The sequence below is a fragment of the Schistocerca nitens genome, chromosome 11, assembly GCF_023898315.1.
Source record: "Schistocerca nitens isolate TAMUIC-IGC-003100 chromosome 11, iqSchNite1.1, whole genome shotgun sequence".
Taxonomy (NCBI): Eukaryota; Metazoa; Arthropoda; class Insecta; order Orthoptera; family Acrididae; genus Schistocerca; species Schistocerca nitens.
In genome coordinates, this window is record NC_064624.1 from 199,068,213 (window position 1) to 199,095,798 (window position 27,586).

General features: G+C 40.8%; 1 protein-coding gene across 1 annotated transcript in view; it reads left to right on the forward strand.

Annotated features, from left to right (window-relative positions):
• Positions 1–27,586, forward strand: part of LOC126213609 (basement membrane-specific heparan sulfate proteoglycan core protein-like) — an 843,204-nt gene that overhangs the window by 793,908 nt on the left and 21,710 nt on the right. The window contains exons 73-78 of the mRNA XM_049941462.1: positions 1,791–2,018; positions 5,181–5,349; positions 11,273–11,418; positions 14,094–14,353; positions 15,001–15,227; positions 25,509–25,660. Coding sequence (XP_049797419.1) covers positions 1,791–2,018; positions 5,181–5,349; positions 11,273–11,418; positions 14,094–14,353; positions 15,001–15,227; positions 25,509–25,660 — 1,182 coding nt within the window. The remainder of the gene's footprint in view (positions 1–1,790; positions 2,019–5,180; positions 5,350–11,272; positions 11,419–14,093; positions 14,354–15,000; positions 15,228–25,508; positions 25,661–27,586) is intronic.

Below are 27,586 nucleotides of genomic sequence, written 5' to 3' on the forward strand. Positions count from 1 at the left end.
CAATAAGAACAAAATGGCATCACGTTCTTGCAGTTGCTGGTCGTCTCATAAATGTGATACTCTGACAGGTGCAGCACATTCCACTCCTTAAGAGGTATACAAAGCTGTGTTGCTCTTGTTCAACATGAAACAGAAACAAAATAACATTTTGTAATTATTTCCAAATTAGTTGGGAAAACAAGACTTAAATATGTTTTATGAACAAATATTTACCTTATGTTGTCCAGAAAGTAAAGATAGCAGTGTGGTTGAAAATTATATCGCATTAAATGCACATTGTTGTTGTTGTTGTTGTTGTTGTTGTTGTTGGTTTTTTTTTTTTTTTTTTTTTTTTTTTAAATCCAAAAAACCACCTGCAGCTTATAATCGAGTGCAAAGTAAGCGGAAGTTCTGAAAAATTTGGTAGGTGCCGCCACAACTAACTTCTGTCGTCGAATATATGTAGCGCTACACAGGCATGCTTTGCAGGCACAAAGATAAATACTGGCGCCAAAACCTCTGCGTCAGTAAATAAATTTAAAAAAAAGAGAAAGGTGGAAGACAAGCTTTTTTCGCCGCCCCAAGTTTCGACTGCTGCATTTTCATACATTATCCAACAAAGTAAATACAAATTCCGTATTGTTCATCTTCGAATGTAGCAGCATTTCAATGTACTACGAAAATTCGACTGGAAAGACTGTTTGGGATGTTTGTCAATATGGACAACTCTACGTTCTGAATTTTTTCCTATCTGTGAGAAGAGATGCTTGCTAATAGGAACTTTTATGAATTGTAAATCACATGCATTATTCTCTTCACCATAAGAATAATTCGAATATAAACATTTTGCCATGTATTTGTTTCATGTTTGCTGCTATCTCATTTAATCCTGTCTGCCTAATAAACTACAAAACTAGAGTGAGACAACAGTAAATGCAGAAGAATATACATATCATGTCATGTTTATATTCGTATGCCTAATAGTGAAACAGTCAGAAATGAAGCATGGCAATTGACTAGATTTTTAAATCTAAGATGACTCTAATTTCTGTGCAGAATGTAATGTACTAAAGAGGTGTCTACAAAGATTTTCAAACGGAGAAAAATTGTCGCTAAACTGTCATTCAGAACATCTTCTATCATACACAGTCTATTATTTGGTTCTTGTTGATCATTATCAAAGAAAGTAGCCGTGTAAGTAACAACAAATAGCAGTCTTTTGCCATTGTTTCGCTAATGAGATGATTCCTCTCTTTATTTTAAAATTGTAAGTCGCGGTAGCGTGCACAAAAGCAAGCCATGCTGCGAGCGGCGACAGGCCATAAACACTCATTATCAGAATGCGACAAACAATGCATGACACAGTACAATAATGCATTTTCAGTTTAAAGTGACGTAAACACCTATAACAAAGAGAACGACACTTATCAGATCAAAGAAAAATAAGCAGTGAATTCAAACTAGACGAAGCACGTGAAAAAGGAAGGGTGCGGCTTAGATTCGGAAAAATTTTTTTCCCTCGATTTCGAGTCTCATTTTTCGGGTGCGGCTTAGATTCGAGTGCGGCTTAGATTCGAGTAAATACGGTATGTCTATCTACGGCCTCCTGTATCGGAAGGGTAAATAGAGTGAGCCGAGTTTGAGAATATCTGTGTTGCAGAATTGCCAGTTTTTGAAAGTGTCGTAACAACTTGTACTCCTCTCAACGTACACAGAAATAATTGTGAATACTGTGAGACAAATCACAGTTTTGCTGTTCCCTATCAGTCATTAATGGCAGCAGCAGCTTGAGAGAGGAATGGTGTTAACAGGCTGTGTCAGCCGGCTGGTGCTAAGTGCCGCCAGCCAGCCCGTCGACCTGATGCGGGAGGCGATCGAGAGCGAGGGCGTGACGGCGTGCGACGCCTGCAGCCACTCGCCCTGCAGCAATGGCGGCGTCTGCCAGGAGGCGGCCGACTCGCCACGCGGCTTCACCTGCCTCTGCACACCCGGATTCTCCGGGACCCTCTGTGACCGCTACGGCGAGGCCTGCTACCCTGGTAAGGCTCAATTTGTTTGGGACGATCTTGTAATTATGTGGTGTTACACCGTCAGGGTGTGAGGTTAGTGACCTGTTTGACTGGGTGCCTCATAAGTTTTCTTCTTCTTCTTAAGTCCAGTTATTGATTTCATGGAGCTCTGAGTAATTTTTAAGTAACTGTACACAATATCATTGAAACAGATTTTTATTTTCTGCGTGCAGCGTCTGACCAAAATGTTCCGAAACTGATTTTATTCCTGGTGTATAAGTGTGATCAGCGCAGTAACTGTGACGATAACTTGAACTGAGACCTGGAGACAACAGCTGCGTATTCAGCCAAGTCAGTTGTGAACAGACTGTTAAGTAGTGGACGTGCAATAGAGCAATATCTCTAAACTGATTATTTGAGACATTCTGCAGAATGTTTTGAAGGAGAGAAAAGTGTGTGCATATTTTTTTCCCCACACCTTGACTCCCAAACAAAAACAATGTCACGTGGATATCTGCTGCAACATGAATAAGATGCAAAATACTGACAATTCTTTCCTGAAAAAAAATCATGATGGATACCGTGACTTGGTGTTATTATAAGTATGAATCTGTGATAAAGTGACAAAAGTGCAGAAATGCACATGGTCAACGGTCAACACTTTCGACATAACTGACATTCGAGCCATTGTGACACATGAATTGAACAACATCCCAACGAAGGGCTTTTCTGATTGTTTCCTATTCTTGTATGCATGTTCTGTGCATTGCACTCAAGCAGGGGGGGGGGGGGGGGGGTGTCTATGTACGAGGGTCATTCAATAATTAAAAAGACAAATTGGCCTGGGGAAAAATTGTTAGTAGGGTAAGCTTGATACTATTGTGGCTTTTAAGTTGGCATCACTGGGATGAGCCCTGATCAGCTGATGTATCAACATTGTTTTGTTTATAACCTCAAAAATACATTTCAAGATGGTGAAGGTTGTATGAATCATCAAATTTTTACAAGTGAGTAATGCAGTTCGAAAATGATTCCAACTCAGTGACTGACGAACACCGTTCTGGCTGACCAGTTGCAGTTTCAACTCCCTCACTTGAAGGTCGAATTGTTGACATTATTCGTGCCGACCGCCGTGTGACTGTGGAAACGATAGTTGATAAGGTTCAAGTTAGTACTGAAAGTACTGGTGAAGTTCATAACATTATCTGCAATAATCTGGTGTACCCAAAACATGTACTAGATGGGTCCCAAAGGAGTTGACACGGTACACAAGGAAACGAGGTTGAGAGTGTGCACAGAGCTGAAGGAACCTTATGAAAGAGAAGGTGAGCACTTCCTCGACAAAATTGTAACATGTGATGAAACTTGGATTCACTACTATGAGCCAGAATCAAAAAGACAAAGCATGGAGTGGAAGCACACCAACTCACCTGTCAACAAAAAATTCAAAACCCGAGCATCAGCAGGGCAAGTCATGTCGATGGTGTTTTGGGATGCTGAATGTCCAATTCTTTGTGATTATCTCGAAGAGCAGCATACAATGAGCAGCCAATACTACTCGGATTTGCTTTTAAACAAGGTGAAGCCAGCCATGAGAGAGAGACGTCTTGGATATGAGAAGAGAGGTGTGATTCTTGAGCAAGACAATCCACATCCTCGTATTGCTCAACCGACCCATGAAACAACCGACAAAATGGACTGGGAGGTACTGACTCATCCCCCGTACAGTCCTGATTTAGCACCTAGTGATTTCCATTTGCTTGGTGCACTGAAGGAGGCATTATGTAGGAAGAGGTTCCGGGACGACGAGGATATGAAAAAAGTTTGTGGGAAATTGGTTCAAACATCAAGATAAAGAGTTCTTTGCAGCCAGAATAAAAAAGCTTGTAGCCCATTGGAACAAGTGCATAAATGTTCAAGGGTACTATGTTGAAAAGTATTGTTTTGTAAAAAGAAGCTTTTTTTTTTTTTTCTCTCCAGGTCAATTTGTCTCTTTAATTATTGAATGACCCTTTTAGAACACTTGAAGCATTTAAAAGCATCATCTTAATTTTTCTCAGTTTTTTATTAATCTAGTCTCAAAACTTTTTGAACTGGTGTGGTATTTATATTCATTGCCCAAACTGATGTTGCTTAGCATTAGTTGGGAAGGAAGTGAGACTGGGTTGTAGCATGTCCCCAGTGTTATTCAACAAGCGATATAAGAACCCAAGAAGAGATTTGGACTGGGAATTAATGTTCAAGATGTAAAAAGTTCAATGTTTACTGGTGACCTTGTAATTCTGTGAGGCAACAAGAGAACTGGAAAAACAGTTGGACAGAATAAATATTGTCTTGAAGAGAAGCTATAAGATGAACATCAACAAAAGTAAAACAGGGTTAATGGAATGCTGTCAAATTGAATCGCATGTTGCAGACAGAACTAGATTTGTAAATGAGGCACTAGTAATAGTGGATGAATTTTGCTATTTGGACAGTAAAATAACAGAGGATGGCTGAGGCAGAGAGAATATGAAATGTAACGTGGCAATAGCGAAAATGGTGTTTTTGATAAAGAAAAATTTTTTAACTGCAAAAATAAATTTCAATTTTGGGAACAGTTTTTACTGGTGATATTTATCCAAAGTGTAGCATTGTGTGGCAGTGAAATGTGGACAGTTGAGAAGAGAATAGAAGCTTTTGAAGGAAGATCAGGTGGGTAAATAAGATAACTAATGAAAACGTACTGGATTGAATTGGTGAGGAAAAACTTTTGCAGCACAACTTGATTAACAAAGGGGGTCAATTCATAGGACACATTCTGAGGCTTTGAGGAATTAGTAATTTGGTAATGGAGGGAAGTGCAGGGAGCTAAGAATTGTAGAGGGAGACCGAGGCTTGTTCAAGTTCAAGTGGATTGCAGTAGTTACGCATAGAGAAGAAGAGACCTGTACAGTATAGACTAGTGTACAGAGCTGCATTAAACCAATCTTCAGACTGGAGACTGCAACAGATGTTTGCATGAAACTGTAAAAAGCAGTCACAAAAACAGTTTTCAGGTGTAGGTAATTTCAGGTAACTCATAATGCTTTTGGGAAGAAGGAGAATAAACACCGAAGATAAATTTGAATCCAGCTTTTAGCTGACACAGAAATCATAACACGAAGACAAGGAACTGTAAGCAGTGAATTGAACGGGCTCCGTTTCCGACAGACGCTTGCGGACCGGGACGGTGCCACGTGGATGACGAGAGGGGCCTTATATGTTTCTGCCCGTTCGGACGCACGGGACCGAGGTGCGAGCGGGAGGTGAGCGTGCGCACACCCATGTTCAACGGGGAGGCCTACCTCGCGTACACCACCCCTGCGAGGGCGACTTCCAAGTAAGTGCTGTTCTGGAAATTTCGTATAGCATCTGCAATCCATTAGACTACTGACTTTTGTACATGTTGAGCATAGTTTAAAGACAGGTAACTGAGAAGATATGCACTAAAGTGTGGTGGCAGAATTTATGTACAAAATTAGACGCCCCTATATCAGCAGCATTTTTCATCACCAGATTGATTGTTTTTGTTTTTGCAGGAAATAATTAAATGTTTATTATGTTTATTGGCTCTGAGGAGCGTTCCAAGTATAATTAAATTGCATTATAACATATAAATTAATTTTAAACACAGTAAAAGAATATTAAATTAATTATAATTAAAATAATTATTATACCTAATATTTTGTTAACAGTTCAAGATATTGAAATGAAGTTCTCAGCAAATGATAGTAAGTTGTGAGGGGGGTGGGGGTTACATACTTTTGTTATAAAGCTGAAATGATGGAGGAAACTTGCGTTGTCGTTCAAGGCAAAATCTTAATGGAAGTAATTTCCCTTCCTCCAACCTATTGAATTGTCAGGTGTGTCATACAGATGAATGAGATGATTGCTAGTGCAGTGTAGTGTTGGGTCAGTGTCGTTAAGGATGAAGGGAAGGTAGGGGGGGTGAAGCCCGATGTTGGCACATAGCCTACACTTTTCGAATGCTTCTAAGGGAGCCACCAAGCTTTATGCCCCCACCTGGCTGGTGGGTCACCATTAGTAGTTTCACATGCTCTCACTTCATGAGACACTGCAGAGAGCTTATGAATTTAACACATTGACTGCCACAGCCAAAATGAGTTAACTGGCCCAGAAGTCACGTTAAGTGGTTTACGCAGTTCGATTTGTCATCTCATTCGTCTGTATCATCGAAGCCTTTTTTTTTTTTTTTTTTTTTTTTTTTTTTTTTTTTTTTTTTTTTGAAAAATGAGCCTGTGAGTTATCTCACAGTTGGCATACGGAGCTTGGAAGTTCAGCTCAGACACCAACTGCTAGATAACTCGTTGTCAACAATCGGTCACCGGCTCACATATTTTGAAGCTTGTTCGACGACACGAGCTGCGTCTTTTGTTGTAGCTACGTCAGTAGTGTTCAGTCTTCGTTGTAGGTGTTTCACTGACATTTATCATTATCTTTGTTCAGTTTTTCTCATAAAATGGCTAGTAATAGGAGGAAACTGAGTCATGTAAAACTTGAAGAGCTGGCTGACATGAACGAATTGGAATGGGACGTGTTTATGAATGAATTCTCGGATGGTGGAAGTCTGTATGAACCCTCTTCATGTGAGCGTACAGGTTAGGATTCAGATGCAGTGAATACAATGAAGAAGATAAGCAGATTGGTCCAGTGTCAGGTACTACAAATAACAGTGAAGAGTGGAGTGACATTCCTCAAGATCCACCAATATTCGTGTACACCCGCTCGCCCACCCGCTCCACAAAGGGTTCCTAAAGTCGTTATGTGAACAAATAAATCTATAAGCGAGCCAGGGAGCTGAAAAACATGGGAGGAGAAAATCGACCAGGCTTCGAGCTGCAGATGTCATAGAAACGGAAAGTACTGCTGGGGTTGCTGTTGCTCATGGGTCTTTACTGTTTTCCATCAATGGAACATTAGTGGAGTAAAAGTCGTTTTTACAGGGTTATGTTCTGGAGGTCTGTTATGAGTAGTAACATACTTCAGTGGCTATTGAGATTTCTACACTTCTCAGACAACTCATTGCAATCCAAAATTAGTACAGTTTTGGACCATTTCAACAGCATCATGAGCAATGATTATATTCCAGACAAGAATCTTTGCATAGATGAATCAGTGGTTTTGTGGCTCAGCCGTCTGTTTTTTTGGACAATACAGGGTGTCCCACTCAAACCTCCCTGATTTCAAAGACCCAGGAAAAAAACCATAGTATATACGACAATGAAAAATGTACCACATTGTAGAGCATCTCAAAGAATTTATTTATCATCAATACACCTCTACATGTGAACCAGTTGTAGCACGAAGAATATCGAGTCTATATTCAATTTCTTGTCAAGTTCTTTGTAACATTTCCTCTGTTATCATTGCAATCGCATTAGTGATACGATGTCGCAATATAGGAAAATTGTCCACTTTGGTCGCATACATGCGGTCCTTCACGAATCCCCACATGAATAAATCAAGCGGCGTAATGTCGGGTGAATGTGGTGGCCAGTCAATGGGTCCTCCATGTCCGATCTGACGATTGGGAAATTTCCTATCCAGAAACTTGCGAACAGTCGTTGACCGATGCGGCAAAGCTCCATCTTGTTGAAAAATGATGTTGAGTTGCAAGTCTTGTATCTGAGGGTACACAAACTGCTCCAACATGTCTAGATACACTGACCCATTCGCCGTTTGTTCTGCAAATAAGAACACTCCAACAATACTGTCGTGCATTAGTCCACACCAGATGTTTAGTTTTGGGCTATCACGAATATGTTCATTGACAGTAAATGAAATAAATAAAAGTTGGTAATCAGCAGGTTCTAAGTGTAATTTTTCCTTTAACAGATTCTCATGGGTGTATTTATCTGTCAATTTCAATTGTTCCCTCAGCCAGCATCATGTTTTCTTTTTCTTCTTTACATGCAGTGATAAAGTCTTTGTTAGAAATGCTTTTTTTGCATTGCTAACCATTCCCACTAGTTTAAAAATGTGACAGCTTTCCAGAAAGTAACACGCTTTCGTCTTTTGTGGCAGTGGGTGAGACTACGGCCACCGTCTTGGTGCAATAATGTTCCTACACTCAGTAGGCATCCAGCAGTGGTAGCATATTGTCTGTCTCTGCCACTTTGCTTTCTGTGACATGTTAAAATGCCCCGCAATAGAAAATTCCACCACTTGTGAGGTGCTATCTGTTGTTAGATTTTTGTCAGCAAGAAACTACAAACCGATTGAAATTTATAGTGACATTTGCAGTGTGTACAGAAAATCGAGTGAGGCAAGTGTGCATTAATTTTAAAAATGGCCGTACCTGTGTTCACGATGAGGACCGTAGTGGCAGGCCTAGCTTTGTGACTGAAAAGCTGGTGATGAAAATCTATGACAAAATTTGTGAAAATCATCATTCTGTGATTACAGAAATTTCGCAAAATTTTCCTCAAATTTCACCAAGTTTGGTGCACAAAATTGTGGCGGAGGAGCTTGGTTACCACAAATTTTGTGCTAGGTGAACTTCCAGGACCCTAATGGAAGACCACAAGGAACAAATAGGCTGCAACACTGGCCTCCCTCAAAGATTACGAATGTAAAATTAGAGAGATTCGAGCTCGCACGGAGGCTTTCCGGCAGTCGTTCTTCCTGCGAACCGTACGTGACTGGAACATGAAAGGGAGGTAATGACAGTTGCACATAAAGTGCCCTCCGCCACACACCATTGGGTGGCTTGCGGAGTGTAAATGTAGATGTAGATTATGAGAAAAATTGTAACAAAGTTATCGATCGTATCACAACTGGGGATGAGACTTACGTGAAGTGTGTCAATTGTGAAACAAAAAGGCATCATTGAAATGGGCACACACAAATTCTCTTAAGAAACCAAGGACGTTTTTGCAAACACTGCCAGCAAGAAAGATCACGGGTACTGTGTTTTGGGACTGTAAGGGAGTGATTCTCATTGATTTCCTTGAATGTGCACAACAATTAACTCAGAACTGAAAGAGTTAAGGTGGGCAATACAAAACGAGCATCGGGAAAAAATAGCGCAAAAGTTAGGTGGCCCTCCCATCCCGTGGCGCCCCAAATAACACATGTCCACGTACATACAGCCAATCGTATCTGAGAGCTGGTATTGGGTTTTGGATGGGAATTATTTGATCATCAACCACACAGGCCAGATTTGGGACTAAGTGACTACCATCTCATCCAAGCAATGAAGACGTGGTTTGCTACATAACATTTCGATACTGATGCCGAACTGCGTGCCAGTATAAACTAGTGGTTGCAACACAGATGGCAAATTTCTGCTGAGGCGGTATTGAAAAACTTGTGCTACGGGACAAAAAGAGCTTCAATTTGAATGGCAGGCAATTATGTAGAAAGATAGCTTAAGACTTCTCTTTACTCACTTAAGACATCTCTTTACTGCCAACAGAGAGCAACTCTGTTTGTCACAGAGCGTCTCTCTCTCTCTCTCTCTCTCTCTCCCTCTCTCTCTCTCTCTCCCTCTCCCTCCCCCCCTCTCTCTCTCTCTGTCTGTGTGTGTGTGTGTGTGTGTGTGTGTGTGTGTGTGTGTGTGCAGTGTATGTTATAAACATTTACACCCACTTCCGTGCTTCTACGCACTTTCAAAAACATATTTCATCTGGTTACTGCTAGAAACTATCCGCATTTTCTCTGGAGATGCAAATCACACTACTGTTGAACAGAAATTGTATGAAAAAATATATGCAAAAAAATGTTCCCTTACAAGATACATCATTAGCAAAGAGAACAACAATATTTCTGCTTCTTGCATATCTCACAGAAGGTCATATATTAGGTTGCTGCATAAGTTCATAGTGTTTTTGTCTTGCATGCTGGTTTTGCTGTTGCAAGGGGTTTATTTATTGACTGTCATTTTTTACTTGTAGTTCACCATTGCTATTTGAGTTTACATTCTCTCATTTGGAGATAGTGAGTGGATGCGTAGGCACTAGAAAATGGAGTTCTAAGTGGAGAAATTGGAACATTTCTGATGTAGTCTTCTGCACGAGTTCAATAGAGGGGTGACAGCAGCGTAGGCAGCCAGAAACATTTGCAGTGGTTATGGAGTTAGTGCCATTGGACAGAGCATGGCAAGAACAGGATTTTATCGATTCGAGGAGGATCGTTTTGACTTTAGTGGCTCTCCACACTCGGCAAGACTTTCGGGATTTGACGAAGATCGTTTAAACGCATTAATCCCCAATGATCCGTATCAGTGTACTTGAGAACTGGCAGGTTTGACGAACTCTGATCATTCGACCATCTTGCGATGTTTGCGCCCGATGCAGAAGGTTCAGAAATCGAGTGTACGGGTACCGCATGCTCTAAGCCAAAATTACAAAAATCAGCAGGTGGATATATGTGGGTCATTTCTTTCTCATCATCAATTGGGTCACAAGAAACGGTGTCTTTATGCGAACGTAGGGAAAAGAAAGACATGGCTGAAGCCAAACAAAGCAGCAACTCCCAGTACAAACACCTACACGCGTCCACAAATAGATGTTTTGCATCTGGTGGAAAAGCAACAGTGTGGTATCCTATGAATTGCTTCCCCAAGCTGTAACCATTGCCGCTGACATTTATTGTCAATGGCTGAGACATCTTGTAGACACAGTCCGAGAACAACGATTAGGAAGGTTGTGTGAAGTGATCCTACTCACGATAAACGCTACCCGTGTCCTGCTAGACTGACAGAGAAAACAGCATACAGGAGTTGGGTTGGGAAGTCACTCCAAACACGCCTTATTCACACGGTCTTGCACCATCGTGTTTTCATCTTTTCCACTCCCTATCGAACAGTGTTTAAGGAACTTCCTTTCCAGATAAAAAATCGTTCCGAACATGGCTCGACAAGTTCTTCGCCTCAGAACCGTGTGATTTCTACAGTTGCAGAATGGCAAAGTTACTCCTGCGTTGATAGACTGTTGTAAATAGTGAAGGAGAATATATTATTGATGACTAAAGTCTCTGTTATGTGTATCTGTTGTGTTTATTAAACTTATGGAAAAATGCTACGAACTTATGGACCAACCCAGTAACAAGAGCAAGAGCAGATGTGATATCAATCAAGTGTGGCGCACCTTCAGTGATTGTGTCCCATTCTGAAGGTGCCGTTACATCGTGTACAACTCCTGGGTATACTCGCTGTCCTTATATTCTTTGGTTGAGACCAGTTATTCAAAGTGTAAAAGTGGTTTTCCATCATCCCACTAATTTGTGATTTTCCAATGCAGACTGATAGTGTCCATCAAGTTCCGACCAGACGACCTCAATGACGGCATCATAGCGTACAGTGGCCAGTCGACAGACGGAAGGGGAGACTTCTTCGCCATCGTCATCCACAACAGGACCGTCGAATTCCGCTACGACACTGGAGCAGGTATGTAGTGTGAGGTGTTTCCAATATTTTCACATAGTTTTGAATGTATGTTTGTATAGTGAATGTGGCAGTACTATTATATGTATCACATTGTTTTATTAAGAAAATTAGTTCCAGACAAAGGATGAATATGCAGAGTGTCACTGAAGTAGTTTTCTTGTTGTGTCAGTAGTGTGGTTTGCCATAATTCCAAAATCTGTTATTCATCACCAGGAAGGGATGAATATTCTCGACCTGCTAGTATAAATTAACAAGCAGTGCAATAGCATGCCAGACACGGACGTGACCCAGATCCCATAGAGTCCACGTGACAGATTAACGTCGGTGGCCTGGTACACCATTGTTCCTGTCTGAATGTGGTTTTCAGGCAGTTTTCTGCACTTGTGGAGGCACGTACTTGGCTGGTCCTCTATCTCCATTTCGGAAAATATGATATGCAAACAATTAAAATATCGATAATACACAGAACTAACTTTACGGGATTCACAGACAGATGGTGGATGTGAATCCCCTCCCTTATTGATGTCTGTGTTGACAGTAAGGGCATCCACCCACAAAAGTGAAACACTAAAAATAAATTTACCAAATTGTGAAAACAGTGGACGCCATATGACAGCATAAATTCTACCTGTAGGAAAGAAAATAATTTTAATTTTCTTTATTTATTTCTGGAAAAATATATTCCTAATACAGGAGGTTATCAGTTGTTCCTTTCTGGACTCTTCAGGTTGGTGTCATATATTAAAAGATTTTGATAATTGTGGTTGCTAAACCTTCATTCCGGCCTGCATGCTATAAATTATTTCATTATTTTACCATAGAATATCAACAGTATACGTCTTTAGCTGCATATTAACACGATTCTTAATGCTCGAATATTACTGCACGTGGTAAAGGGTCCGGCATAAAAAACTCCCCGATTACAAAGTAACGTGCAGCGGACAGTAGAAGGAGCAGAGTGGTGGAGGGCGCGTCGTTAAGTAGCTGCCTACGTGCCGTTTTCAGTGTACGCCATGGCGTGGTCTGGTGAACATCGTGCCTTCGTAGTGGAAGATTTTATTCAAAATGGCGAATCGCCTATTAATACCCAACGTGCTTTTCGCGTTCGCTTTGCGCTCGGACGACGGGACCCTGTTCCCGATAAGAAAACAATTTATTCTTGGGTTGCTAACTTTCGTGAGACAGGTTCCGCATTAAAAAGGAAACCACCTGGACGACCACGGACTGCAACAGGCCCCGGAAATGTTGATGCAGTTAGAGCTTCAGTTCAACAATCTCCTCGACGATCCGCTAAAAAGCATGCGGCAGCATTACGGATATCTGATCGAAGTGTGAGAAGAATCTTGCATCAAGATCTTAAAATGCATCCTTACAAAATTGTAACTACGCAGGAACTGAGTGAACGAGACTGTGGTGTCCATGTAAGTATGTGCCAAGACCTTCTTCGGAACATTCGTCCCAACGATATTGTGATTTTTTCTGGTGTGAACACAATCCCCAAGAACTTCATCAACGACCACTTCATAGCCCTAAAGTAACAGTATGGTGTGCTGTTTACAATTCCGGAGTGATCGGTCCTTACTTTTTCGAAGAAAATGACAGGAATTTAACCGTCAACAGTGAACGCTATTGTGCCATGCTCCGCGACTTTCTCCAACCGCAACTAAGGGAGCTTTTTGGTGAAATAGAGAACGTGTGGTTCCAGCAAGATGGTGCTACAGCCCACACAGCGCGGCAGTCACTGGCATTGGTGAAGGAAATGTTTCCTGGACATGTGATCTCGTTGCGTGGAGACATTGGCTGGCCCCCACGATCGCCGGACTTAACGCCCTGTGATTTCTTTCTTTGGGGCTATTTAAAAGCAAAAGTTTATGAACAACGTCCACAATCTTTACGAGCCCTGAAAGAAGCAATTACACAAGAGGTTGAAGCTATTCCACCTGAAATGACTCAAAGAGTAATGAATAACTTCAGGGAAAGACTCAATCAGTGTGTCGACAGTGCAGGAAGCCATTTAAGGGATGTTTTATTTAAAAAGTAAGACCATAAGAGTATTTTCTAAAATGGCATAATATGTACTTTTATTTAGTATAAATAAAATTGTTCTACCTTATTTGGTTTTGTTTTTATTAGCTTTCCTTAAAGGGGAGGTTTTTCTGCCGGACCTTGTATATACGGCCCAGGAAAAACCCAGGATTTTTTTAGAATTCTGAAAATTTTTCGTTGTTTTAGTTTTCAATTAAATTTTTATTGTTTTGATAGGTAAGAACTAATGCTGTAATGAAGAACACTACTGTGTCCCACTACTGCAGCAATAAAACAGAAACAAGAGAAAAATAAATAAATAATAAAACTTAAGTGGCAAAGGAAATGTGCCATTTACAACAACAAAGCACACTGCACACACAATCATTGCCAACAGCAAAATGTGTCAAAGGCGTTAGGACAAAGACTACGTAATACCGACGAGTGTGACGTCACAACTATTTACATTTTCATCTTCCCCCCTTCCCCGTCCCTCGGTTATCTAAATTTACCCGACAGGATTTCAGGAAAACGATATCACCTGTCTTCCAATGATCCTCAATTCGGTAGTGACCAACCAGATTCTCTAGAATGCGAGATGTGTATAGGTGATCCCCCAGGACGTCGTAACATTTGTCGCTCGTCTGCAGGACTGAAGGTACTGCGCAGCCGGCACAGGCTGGTGGCCGGCGAGTGGACGTCGCTGACGGCGCGCCGCGACTACAAGGAGGCGTCACTGACTGTCGCCGAGGACCGGCAGACGCGGCTCGAGAGTGCCGGTGGGCGCGGGGCTGCCAACCGCGGGCTCAACCTGCGCACGCCGCTCTTCCTGGGAGGTGTCAACTGGGCTGCCATCACCGTGTCACAGAACGCCGCCGTAACGCGCGGCTTTGTCGGCTGCATCTCTGAAGTACGTTCAAAACTGCTTCACTGTTTCTCTCACTTTTCCATTGTATAACTGCACAATAAGGTGAAAATGAGGACAGGCGAATAAAATATTTTTTGGCATAAAAAGTCGCAGATTACATAGTGTAACACTGTAAATTGCCATTAAGAGTTCCTTGATAAGTTACTAGTTCCATATTCATCACTGGTTTCTAGCACAGCTAGGGTTATAGTGGACTACAGAGACATTAAAAAAATGAGCGCGTTGTCAAAAAGTCGAGAATGGAAAATCTGGGATGTAAAAACATTGAGTTAGAATAAATTGCTAGCATCATGTAGAGGAGGTGTTGAACAGTGGACAGGCCTATATAAAAGTAGACTGTTTTAGGGTGTCTGTCTCTTGCTCAGTACCTCTCTTTGTGAGCAGCAGTCTGTTCTAATTTGTAATGTTTACATGTCTCGTACACAATTTTAATGGGCATTCTTATCATTTACGTGAAATTATTTACTCTAGGAATGATATCAAAACGACTGTAGATGCTCCAAATTGCTATATTTCAATGGGAAGTGATCTGTGATTGTGGATCTCCCTCAGTGAAGTTCCTCGAGAATAATAGTAGCTTCTAGTACCCACAAAACGAGTAACCGACTGCCAAATTGTTCCCCTGACAGCTGAAGGTGTCTGGCCGGACGGTGGATCTGGTGAACGCATTGGTGGAAGCGGCAAACGTGGAGGAGTGCGTCGACCGAACGCCACCTCCGACGGCCAGCGACGAAGGCTTCGGCCCGACGGCCGTAGGTGGCTGCCGCGGTGACATGAACCCCTGCCAAAACTCTGCACGTTGCATCGAGGTTCCTGGCTCCGGTCGCTACTACTGCGACTGCCCACCGGGATACACGTAAGCCGTCTTTCTACTTTCTTATTGCTGTGCTGGACGAGCTAGCTCAATTCGGGGGCACTCTTGCATCTCTGATGTGCTCTGTGATCTGTAATACGGGACAGATGCACTTGGCGAAACATTTTGTAAATACTGGTTTTGACTCTGAAGATATTGCACGTACTGGGTTTAACTTCGACACGCCAATGCATCTTAACGTCAACTGTCCGGATAATATGGAGTACATTTAGAACTCAGATTGGGCACATATATTGACCTGTACTGAGATCAGATGGGGCTAACTCTGTTTACCGAAACTGGTCGTCATAAATAAAGGTTTTACAAATGCGACCTTGGCTGAGAAATTGCCTTTCTTCGAGCTGATTACCTTTTTTGTGTGATACGAGCTTTCGTGGTTGCTTTCTCGTTTACAGATTAATCTTGGCTTTTATAAATTAATCTGAGCATTTATTGGAAGTCGGACCCACCTTTTAGTTGTAGTGGTATATTTTATGTTGAATAGCTTCGATGAACCAGTCCTGCAGTGCCTAATATGAGAACACTGTTCAACCTACTTTTCACCAGTTTCAATAGGTGGTGTTTTAATTGAGAGATAATTTGTATTCATTGTTTTGAGAGGTGGTAGTGTGGACCAAAGCAAGGAGAAATGGCCAGTAAATATGGGCTCTAAAATACATACCTTAAGAGCTGTGAGCACTTGTTCACCTTTGAAACTGTGTAACACATCTCTTCTGCTGCAAGCTCTCGACTGTTATAAATGGCCTACAGCGGGCAGTAAACAAATAACACATTTCTCTATTAAGTGTCCTTGGATACTGCACACAGTTAACATTTGTTAGTGTTGTTGCTGTGAACTGTATGCACAGTTCTTGTTAACTGCAGTGCATATATTACATCAGTCATCTGAAACAATTTGTGACATTACTGATTTCTCCGATAACCAACCATTTACGAAAGAAATGAACCACTATCGTGAGGAGGGTAGTATGAAGCAAAGGAACATACGTGTATCAAACACAAAACTGCATATATTTCATATGTTTTACAAATATTGTACATACCCAATGTAAAGCATTCATTTGCTATTAAAGTAGCCTTACAGTTCATGAAAAAAAGTCCAAAATTGACTTTTGCTTCAGTGCTGGGACATACTTTTTTGCCAATAAATCGTGCACACCTGTAAAACACAGTAACAGAACAACATCATACTTTCCTAGTTTTTCAGACCATTTAATAGCCATATCGAGGCAGTGAAAAACTTTCTCGCCGGATGGTCTTTTTACAGTACAGTTGTCGCCTCGCTTTACCTCATCATCGGAAGGGTCTCAGTTGTCCGAAGGCTTCGTCATCCATCATTAATGGATACCTGGGGTCATCAACACCATATTCCTGCCAGTCTTGATTTATTTCCTGCTCACAAGTTTTCAATCATGAAGATTCTTTAATCAAGCCAGTCAGTTGTGATACAAATTGGCTGTTTGGTGGGCCTTCAGTTCCAGTGGTAAGCTCATCTGATGGAAGGAGCTTATTCTAACCTTTTCCTCGGGCAATGCTTCTTTGTACACAGCACCCTTCAAGTTATTTCGAGCATACATTTCTTGAAATCTTTGTCACATCTTCCCCAATCAGAATCCTGCACAGCAATGCCTTTTTATAATAAAGCTTTCAGTTATCTCCTGATGCATTTGTTGGAGGACTGAAGTAACATTGGGGGGAGGAAACTTTAAATTTAGAAAATTCAGGATGAAATCATGACAATATATATTATGAAAATGATAATTACTGCTCACCATATAGTGGAGATGTTGAGTCGCAGACAGGAACAACAAAAAGACAACTTACACGAGATTTTGGCCAGAAGGTCTTCTTCTGAAATAGACAACATACATATTCTCATTCTACATCTGCACCTGTATCTATACTAGAAAGTGCATGGCAGAGGGTATGCCCCATTGTACTAGTTATTAGGGTTTTTTCCTGTTCCCTTCACATATGGACTGCAGTGTGCAGTAATTATTCTAATCTTATTCTCACAATCCCTATATGTGCAATATGTAGGGATTGTAGTATATTCCTTAAGTTCGGTTCTTGAAACTTTGTTAATAGACTTTCTCGGGTTTGTTTACGTCTATCTTCAAAAGTCTTCCAGTTCACTTCCTTCAGTATCTTTGTGACATTCTCCCAATTGTTATGCTGCCCTTCTCTGTATGTGTGCTGTTAATCCTATTTCCTATGGGTCCAGCACACTTGAACAGTATTCTAGGGTGGGTCGCATGAGTGATTTGTAAGCAATCTCCTGTATAGACAGATTGCACCTCCCCAGTATTCTACCAATAAACTGAAGTCTACCACCTGCTTTACCCACGATTGAGCCTATGCGATTATTCCGTTTCATATCGCTACAGACCGTTACACTTACATAAATTTTCCAATTAATCGCATTAAATATCGTACTCAACATGTAATTATTACAAAAACATTAAAAATGTGCAGTGGTCTAATAATTTGGCCAGGGACTGTAGGTATTTGTATGAGATGGCCGATTCCTACAGTGTCTCATTGATATTATAGGATACTGCGGTTCTTCGTTTCGTGAATTGCACAATTTTACATTTCTGAATGTTTAAAGCAAGTTGCCAATCTTTGCACCACTTTGAAATCTAATCAAGAACTGAGTGAATATTTATACAGCAACTTTTAGTAGTAATTTATTATAGATAACTGCATCATCTGCAGAAACCCTATTACTATTAATATTATCTGAAAAATCATTAACATACAACATGAACAGCAAGTGTCCCCTAAGGTACACCCAAAGATACTTCTATGCCTTATAATGACTCTCCATCAAGTTAACATGCTGTGTACTCACTACCAAAAAGTCCTCCATCCAGTCACAAATTTCGCTTGATACCCCATGTGATAGAACTTTGAGAATAAGTGTAGATGTGGTACCGAGTCAAAGGCTTTTCAGAAATCGAGAAATATTGCATCTACGTGGTTACTTTGATACAAAGCTTTCATTATGTCACGTGAGAAAAGTGCAAGTTGGGTTTCACGTTATCGATGCTTTTGGAATCTGTGCCGATTGGCATTGAGGAGGTCATTCTGTTCAAGATTCCTCACTATGTTTGAACTCAGAGTGTGTTCTAACATTCTACAATAAATTGATGTCAAGGATATTGGATGGTAGTTCTGTGGATCATTTCTACTACCTTTCTTGTAAACAGTTGTGACCTGTGCTCTTCCCCAAGAACTGGACATTGTTTTTCCTTCAAGGGATCTACGATAGATTATAGTTAGAAGACGGGATACCTCAGCTGCAAATTTAGTATAGAATCAGACACAGATTCCATTGGCTCTGGAGCTTTGTTCAGTTTTAAGAATTTCAGCTGTTTCTCAACGCCACTGACACTAATACTGACGTCATTCGTCTTTTCAATGTTATGAAGATTAAACTGGAGCTATTCTCCTGCATTTTCCTTTATAAATGAACATTTGAAAACAGAGTCAAGATTTCTGCTTTTGCTTTGCTACCCTCAATTTCAGTTCCTGTCTCATTTGCTAGGGACAGCACACTATCTTTGGTGCCACTAATAGCCTTTACATATGACCAGAATTTCTTCGGGTTCTATGGAAGATCGTTTGACAATATTCTGCTGCAGTGGTCATCGAAGGCATCACGCATGCCTCTGTTGACAGCCAAATGTGTTTCATTCAGGATCTGTCTGTCTATAGCCCTATGCTTTGTTTTACACATATTATGCAGTAATCTCTATTTCTTTAGAAGTTTCTTTACAGTGACTGTATACCATGGAGGTTCCCACCCATTATGAACTGTTCTGTTGTGTACATATCTGTCCAGTGCATGGTCAATTAGTCTTTTAAAGTGGAGCAGTAGTTCCTGTGCTCGCTCCTGCACTGTGGTGAAAATTCCAAGTTCCCCTTCGGTAATCATTGTTGCTACAACCACATCATGTGATGCCAGTTTTGAAATGAACATTCTCAAAGAGGTCAGGTGTATTTGTTGCCATTAGATCTAATATATTTCTAACTGTCTGTTCTAGGTAGTTCTCAGAGAAGGTATTTAGTACAGTTTCACAGGATATCTTACCACACCCACCATTAACAAAACTGTAATTTTCCCAACAAATTGTTGGATGGTTAAAGTCTCCAGCAATGATTAGTCTGGTGGGCGATAGGAGAATCCAATTATCATTTTATGCCCACCCCTGATACTGAGTCTTGCTCGAACAATCTCACGTGCAGTTTCAATTTCTATCTCAGTGGAATTGAGTTTCTTGTCTGCTGCGACAAGTACACCACCTCCATTTCCCATTAGCCTATCCTGTCGATATACACTTAAATTTTCCCCAAAAATCTCGCTGCTATCAGTTCGAGGTTTCAACCAGCTTTCTCTACCTAGTATTAAAGTGAGCTTCACTAATTTTCATGAGTGCTTCAAACACTGGCACTTGGTTATGAATGCTTCAGCAGTTTACCATTAGGATTTTAATACTATCATCTGTGGGAGGCATTTCTTTCAATCTGACACTGATCCTTCTGGGTTTTCTACAGCTATCATTATCTTGTTTACATATATGCAGCTCACCACACATGACCAGTGTCTGTGGCTGCTGGGGACAGACCAGTCTGGTCTGGCCCTGTCAGCCAGACGCAGCGGTCACGTGTGGACTGGTCGGGCTCCGTCAGCCAGAGACAGTGGTAACGTGTGGACTGGTCGGGCTCCGTCAGCCAGAGACAGTGGTAACGTGTGGACTGGTCGGGACCTGTCATCCACAGACAGGGAACACTTACGAACTGGTCTGGTCCAGCCAGCCCGAGACGGTGGTTGTGGCCAATCAGAAACAGTGGTCATGTATAACTTGTCTGGCCCCATCAGCCAGAGGCAGTGGTGACGTGTGACTGGTCAGGCCCCGCCAGCCAGAGACGGTGGTCATGTGACTGGTCGGGCCCCACCAGCCAGTGGTCACGTGTAATTGGTCAGGTTCCTTCAGCCAGACACAGTGACGTGTACGGACTGATCTGACCCCGCCAACCCGAGACAGTGGTCGAGGCCAGTCAGAGGCAGTGGTCGTATGTGTGAGCTGTGTTGTGTGTGAATGTTGAACGTATGTTGTCTATTATGGAAGGAAGCCTTCTGTCCAAAAGCTTACGTGTTTAGTAGCCTTTTGTCACTCCTGTCTGCGACTCATCGTATCCGCAATATGGTGAGTAGCAATCTATCCTTTTCGTAATATTGTCACCTTGAAACTTCTCATTTTCTCTTTCCATTGAAAGGTTTGAGGCATGACTTGGGGTGTTATCAGTCAACAACAAAACATTTCCAGAATACCAGTTGTATGCAGATGCTTTTTGACTTCGGGGATAAATACAGTGTCATACCAGTATGTAAAAGTACTGTCCAGTCTTTTGATTCTTGTAGGTGACCAGGAATTTCTGTAGGCTCCACGAGCACCACTTCCCTACAATCGGCAAGGGTAGCCTGTGCATTCCAGAAACATTTTTGCATACTGTAACAGTGATATGAAATTTGTGTGCTTTACACCGAGGTTTCTTTCTTGGAAACAAAGGATTTTGTGGCATTTTCTTCCAATACAAACCATTTGTGTGTGTACTGTAAACATCAGTTGTGTTATAGCAGTCCATATCGATCAATTTATTAAAAGACTCTTTTAAAATGTTCAACTGCTTCAGAATCAGCTGACAGTTCGTCATCTCGAGTGTCCAGTTCTATAATCCCTTGCGTTGATTTGAAATGCATAAGCCAGCCACAGTCATTTCAAGATCAGCGTTTCCCCCCAAGTTTCTTATTTGTTACGATTCATTTTTCACATATCGAGGAGCCACTTATTGGTATCTGCATCAACCGTGTGTAAACTGAAGTCTCTTAAGACCTGGTTTTCTGCCATTCTCAATGTTTTTCTGTATAAGATTGTGTCTCCACTGTTAAGTTTGTAATGGTGTCACTGTTCTTTCTAATATCCGGTATTGTGGCCTGCCCGACTCAGTGTCCCCTAGATACATTTGATCTGCTAGTGCCATTCTTCCGTCGGTCTATTATTTGAAGGTTATAGGAAATACAGAGAATGACACATTCACATTTATTCATCGTTGCAGGTGGTACAACTACAGCACAGTGTCACAAATGAAGTCTCAAATGCCACTGACAAATCACGACTAGAGACTCGAGATCGAGCACCGTTGCTCGTTGTTGTCTGGGAGAGGAAAAGAGCTCTGCAGTGCCAGAGAAGTAGCGGCCACTAGCGGAAGTGCGTGATACGCAAATTTTTAACTCGAACCCTCGCAGTTGACTGACGTTTCAGATTATCAATATTCTGATAGTCGATCCTCAACTGTAGTTCTAATGAAACATGTTTGTGTTATGCTTTTATATTGCAGTTTTATATTTCCATTTACCAGCACAATGAAAGCAAATCACTCCACGACAAACCAGTAATCCGTGAGAGCCCCGTGAGTCAAACTGGAAACTGTCATTCAGTGTCTCTGGAAATTGTACAGCTTATCATATGATCATATGTGAGACTTGTTTGATGACATAAGAACAATGTCACAACCCACGTGACAAGGTCAGCTGAAGGTGGACTGTTGAGTGCAGTTCTGAGAAGTTTTCAGCGAGTTAGACCAGTTACTGCAGGGTGTTGGGAGCACCAGTTTCAGGTGATTTAATTCTAATAAACAGTATGTGGCAACAGTGTGGTAACACCATATTGAAATGTGCTGAGTGATAATAAAGAAACATGGCTTGAAGTTTTTGTTTAACAGTAATGGAAATTTCTGGATGGAACAATGTGTAAAATTGAAAGGCAACCGCTCACCTATAGTGGACTAATGTGTGGTGGATACCGTATTTACTCGAATCTAAGCTGCACCTGAAAAAATGAGACTCGAAATGAAGGGAAAAAAAAATTTCCCGAATCTAAGCCGCACCTGAAATTTGAGACTCGAAATTCGAGGGGAGAGAAAAGTTTTAGGCCGCTCTTCCAAAATCAAAACAAAGTTGGTCCATTGTAATATGAGACACAATTTAGGTCGAATGAATGACGATACAACTACAGTATTTTGGTTCGAGTCATAAGCTTAGAAGTTAAGCTTTACCAGGTACCCATTGCTACGCGTCAGGTGCTCCGCCCGTATTTATACGGGTACTCTTCCTTTTTCGGGTACTTCGTCTGGTTTGAATTGATTGCTTATTTTTCTTTGATCTGATAAGTGCCGTTCTCTTTGTTATAGGTGTTTATGTCACTCTAAGCTGAAAATGCATTACTGTACTGTGTCATGCATTGTTTTGTCGCATTCTGATAATGAGTGTTTACGACCTGTCACCGCTCGCGGCACGGCTTGCTTTTGTGCGCGCTACCGCCGCATACAATTTAAAAAAAAAAAGAGAGAGGAATCGTCTCATTAGCGAAACAATGGCAAGAGACTGCTATTTGTTGTTACTTACACTGCTGCTTTCTTTGATAACGATCAACAAGAACCAAATAATAGACAGCGTATGATAGAAGATGTTCTGAACGAGAGTTTAGTAAAAAATTTTCTCCGTTTGAAAATCTTTGCGGACGCCTCTTTAGTACATTACATTCTGCACTGATATTAGAGTCATCTTAGATTTAAAAATCTAGTCAATTTCTGTGCTTCATTTCTGACTGTATCACTATTCAGCATAAGAATAATACGAATATAAACATATGTATATTCTTCCGCATTTGCTGTTGTCTCACTCTAGTTTCGTAGTTTATTAGGCAGACAGGATTTAAATGAGTTAGCAGCAAACACGAAAGAATACATGGCAAAATGTTTATATTCGTATTATTCTTATGGTGAAGAGAATACTGCATGCGATTCACAATTCATAAAAGTTCCTATAAGGAACCATCGTTTCTCACAGGTACGAAAAAATTCAGAAGGTAGAGTTGGCCATATTGACAAACATCCCAAACAGTCTTGCCAGTCGGATTTTCGTAGTACATTGAAATGCTGCTACATTCGAAGATGGACAGTACGGAATTTGTATTTACTTCGTTGGATAATGTATGAAAATGCAGTGGTCGAAACTCGAGGTGCAGAAAAAAGCTCGTCTTCCACTTTTTTTTTTTTTTTTTTTACTGACGCAGAGGGTTTGGCGCCATTATTTATCTTTGTGCCTGCAGAGTGTGCCTGTGTAGCGCTACATATATCCGACGGTAGAAGTTAGATGTGGCGGCACCTACCAACATTTTTCAGAACTTCCGCTTACTTTGCACTCGATTCTAAGCCGCAGGCGGTTTTTTGGATTGCAAAAACCAGAAAAAAAGTGCGGCTTAGATTCGAGTAAATACAGTACACATATGTAACAGAAGCAGTATTCCCACTAGCTTTCAATCTCTCACTCTTTTCCTAGTGAAAGTACGCACACACAGACACACATACATGCATACCTCCACAGCTGAGACAAGTTTTTATTTCTTAGTTACCTCAAACATAAAATTAATCCATGGATCTTCAAACTTGGAAAAACCAACAACCACAAAATAAACATAACCTTGGGAGCTTTGAATGTCAGAATCTGCTAATGGGGACGTGCCTTTTACAAAACTGTATTACTTCAGATTAAGTAAATACAAAAGCGGTCTGAAAAGTTCTTGGCCTGATAGTGAAAACATTAATTTATGCTTTCGAAGAAGTTTTATTTTTCAACACAATCTCCTGTAATATTAATACATTTTGTCTATCCCCTCTCTAGTGCTGCAAAATACCCATCTAATGTGGCAGTGGCTTCTCAATTGGATGAAAAGCACAGAACAGTGGGGAATTTCCTCAGTTTTGAGAATAGATGGAAATCCTAGGGAGCCACATTTGGAGGGAGAACGTTTTAACACATCACTGAGCAAATCCCTCGATTTCCCCATTATGAAGATACTTTTCTACATTGTCCTGATGGAATATGATGTTTTTCTTCTTTAAGCTGGGTCTGTTTTCATAAATGCTTGTGTCCTGTTTCATTAGAAGTTGAGAGCAGTATTCTCCATCTAAATTTACCTTTTCCAAGACAGTCAATCAAGAAAATTCCTGTCGTATCCCAGAACACCGAGGCGATGATCTTTACCGTCAATGGCACTATTCTTGCCTTTCTTGGAGCTGGAGAAGCGGATTCTATCCACTGCATAGACTTCTGTTTGGATTTGGGTGTGTAATGGCGAATTCATGTTTTCATCCTCTATAACATATAGAATCAAAAAGTCGCTTCTTTTTTTTTCTTAATAAAATGCACCAAGCACGTTTCAGAAAGTGTCGTGTGAATGCGTTCGTGATCCCCAGTGAGCACACTTGGCACCTGTCTTGTTCAAAGTTTTTTCTCATTCAGTTTCAGGTGCAAGATGTGACCAACACATTCCTTCTACATCCTTAGAGTTTTAGCAATTTTCACACAACTTTATATGCCGATCTCCCAAAATCGTATCACGCATTTTGCCAACGATTTCCGTTGTGCTCGTACTTTTCAGACGTCCTCTGCGTGGATCATCTCAGACGCTTTCACGCCCACATTTAAACTCGAACTCCCATTTCTTCACAGGAGAAATTGAAGGTGAAGAGCTACCGTACACATTTACAGGCCGCAAATGAGTTTCGGTCGGTCTTAAATCTTCTTTTACACAGAATTTAATCACTGCGTGATACTGGATTTCTTTTTATTATTTATTTATTTATTTATTCTGTTTTTAACACTATGCTCACAACTGTTTCAAATGACTGCCTGTTGTCAACTGCTGCATGGAACGATTTGCAATTTCGCATCTGCTAACACATGTATAACATAAAGGGGAATAATCACGCAAGTAGTGTTGCGATCTCTGGGCGAGGCTGATAACTTTTCAGATGGCCCTCGTATTTTATAGCAGTGGGAAATACACATTGTAATGTATGGAACTAATATACAGGATGCATATTGTGAATTATTGGGACACAGATCAGGGAACAGACTGGAGTGGGGAAATGAGGTTGGGGTGGGTGGGACATGTGGTCATCTTTGGTAAGCCTGCAAAGGATGCAGAATCACCTCAATGTACCTCTGACACGCAGAAGGCAGGAGGTGTTCTCTACGCAGCAGTGAACATCGAGTGATTGATGACGAAACTTCGATTTGGAGTCCGAATCGATAATTCGTTGTTCTTTAGAAACTTAGTGGAGTAGCCTTTAGTGCTCGTCACACGTGTTTGACTGTCAGCAGGGGATTTTCTCAGTGGGCTGTGTTTGCAGGGGAACGAACTGCGAGACGGCACTGCAGGACCAAGAGGACGCGCTGTGCCGCTCACTGCGGCCGTGCCAGAACGGCGGCTCCTGCGAGACGCGCGGCTCCACCTACCACTGCCACTGCCCCATTGGCTGGACCGGAACCAACTGCCAGCAAGGTACATTAATACCACTCTGTCCTCATTACGAATCCTGTTACATTTTTTTTTAGTTACGTATTTCGGCGTCATGTTACACGAGTGGTATCGTTACTGGTTTTGACTTATCGCTAACGAGGAAACCTTATTGACTGGCCCATTTCAACTTTCTCAATACTTTCAGAATTTGAAGAATAGGGCACAGACACCGATTTCTAAAGCAGTTTGGCACAATTCTTTCTTTCTTATAAATTGCCTTTGGAGCGTAGAATATTTTAGAGTGCTGATAAGTGTTAAAAATTCAGAGAATGTTAACATACAAGTAAATCCCCCATTCTTTAAAGAATTGAACTCACTGTATAAAACAGCTTCAGACTTCTTATTACTTTACAGATGTGTTAATTTCTAAATATTTGACATTAAGCAAGGAGGTGAGAAAAAGTTTGGAAAGGATTTGAAATTACGTGTTAAGTTTGTCGGAAGTTGCTGAGTGCTCTTGGGTAATTAGCACGCATGAGCTACTCTGCCTCATAAGTATACACAGTTTCTGACCTTAATATTTGCCAAAAGGCTCCCCCTCATAAAAAAACAGACTATAATAGTAGGGAATGTGAACATAGACTCCTTAACTAATACAAGGGTTGGAACTTAAATAGTGGCAACTATTTATTCACAACCGATACAAAAAAGTTACATGTTTTCACCTGTTCCTGTCGTTCGGAGTAGTCACCAGTGTTGTATAGAACCAGTTGCCAGTGATGTGGAAGACGTAGTATACTGTTAGCAGAGCCTGTTCTGTTGATGGTGTGAATGGAACAGTCTAAAGTTATGGTGATCTCGTTTACGACTGTGATGGTGTTATCCTAACGCATTACTTTCCTCCACGGCAGACCGTCAATGCACAGCATTACTGTTTGTTTTTGGAGCATCACATGCGACCAGCTTTGTGAAAGAAGCAACGACACTTTCTGCACAACCCACCCGTCATTTTGCACGCCAATGCGTGGGCGCATACAGCGCAAGCTGTGGCTGCTCTGTTCAGTCGATGGGACTGGGAAGTACTGTACCGTCCGCCATACTTCCCGCACTTAGGTCCTTGTGACTTTGATTTGGTTCTGAAGATGAACATATTAACATATTGCTGTGTATAATTTATGTTTACTTCTAAATTTTTTAAATGTTCTTGTGTTCGTAAACTGACTATGTTAAGTTATTGTGGAAAAATAAGCCATGTGTTTTCTTATTTATCATTTATCATGAGGCTATACCTCTTAATGAGCAGATTAGGACAGTAATTTTAATTATTAAATTCGGTCAATAATTTTATGAAATATTGAAAATCAAGTTTTTGTTGTCGCTGGAAAACTGCAAGTATAGTGTCAATCTTTTGAGCAGTGTAATGTTGCTGGTTCAAATCTCAGTAGTAGCAGCACTGCCCTCTTTCTCCTTCTCCTTATTATTAAATGGAAATATAACTTAATTATTATTTGCACGAAGATCATAGTATTCACAATAAATAAATATTTGGTACAAAAATGTGAAACATCGAATAGAAAATAAAATATTTGCCAATTTCTAGAAACTGAACAGTATTATTGATTCCCCACCCTCACTGCCCGAAAAGAGACAGTGAGAGAAAGCCATTTTGCACGTCTGTATCATATTTTTCCATACCAATAATAAAAAAAAATAGTGGTATTTATTACTAAAATTTATGAGTCAGTAGTTGCTAATTGAAGTTGCCATTTGTCAGTAAATATTAAATTTAAACAAAAGTAAAAAAAAAAAATGGAGTTACTAATAGGGAGGTTTGGAAGATTCATAATTTCCCTAATTTTGTAGGCTTCTGAAAATGACAAATTAATTCATCAGAACAGGTGAAATAGAATAAAAATATATTTTCAACTGACAACTGAATTTTATTCAGAAATATGTACTACAGTTGCT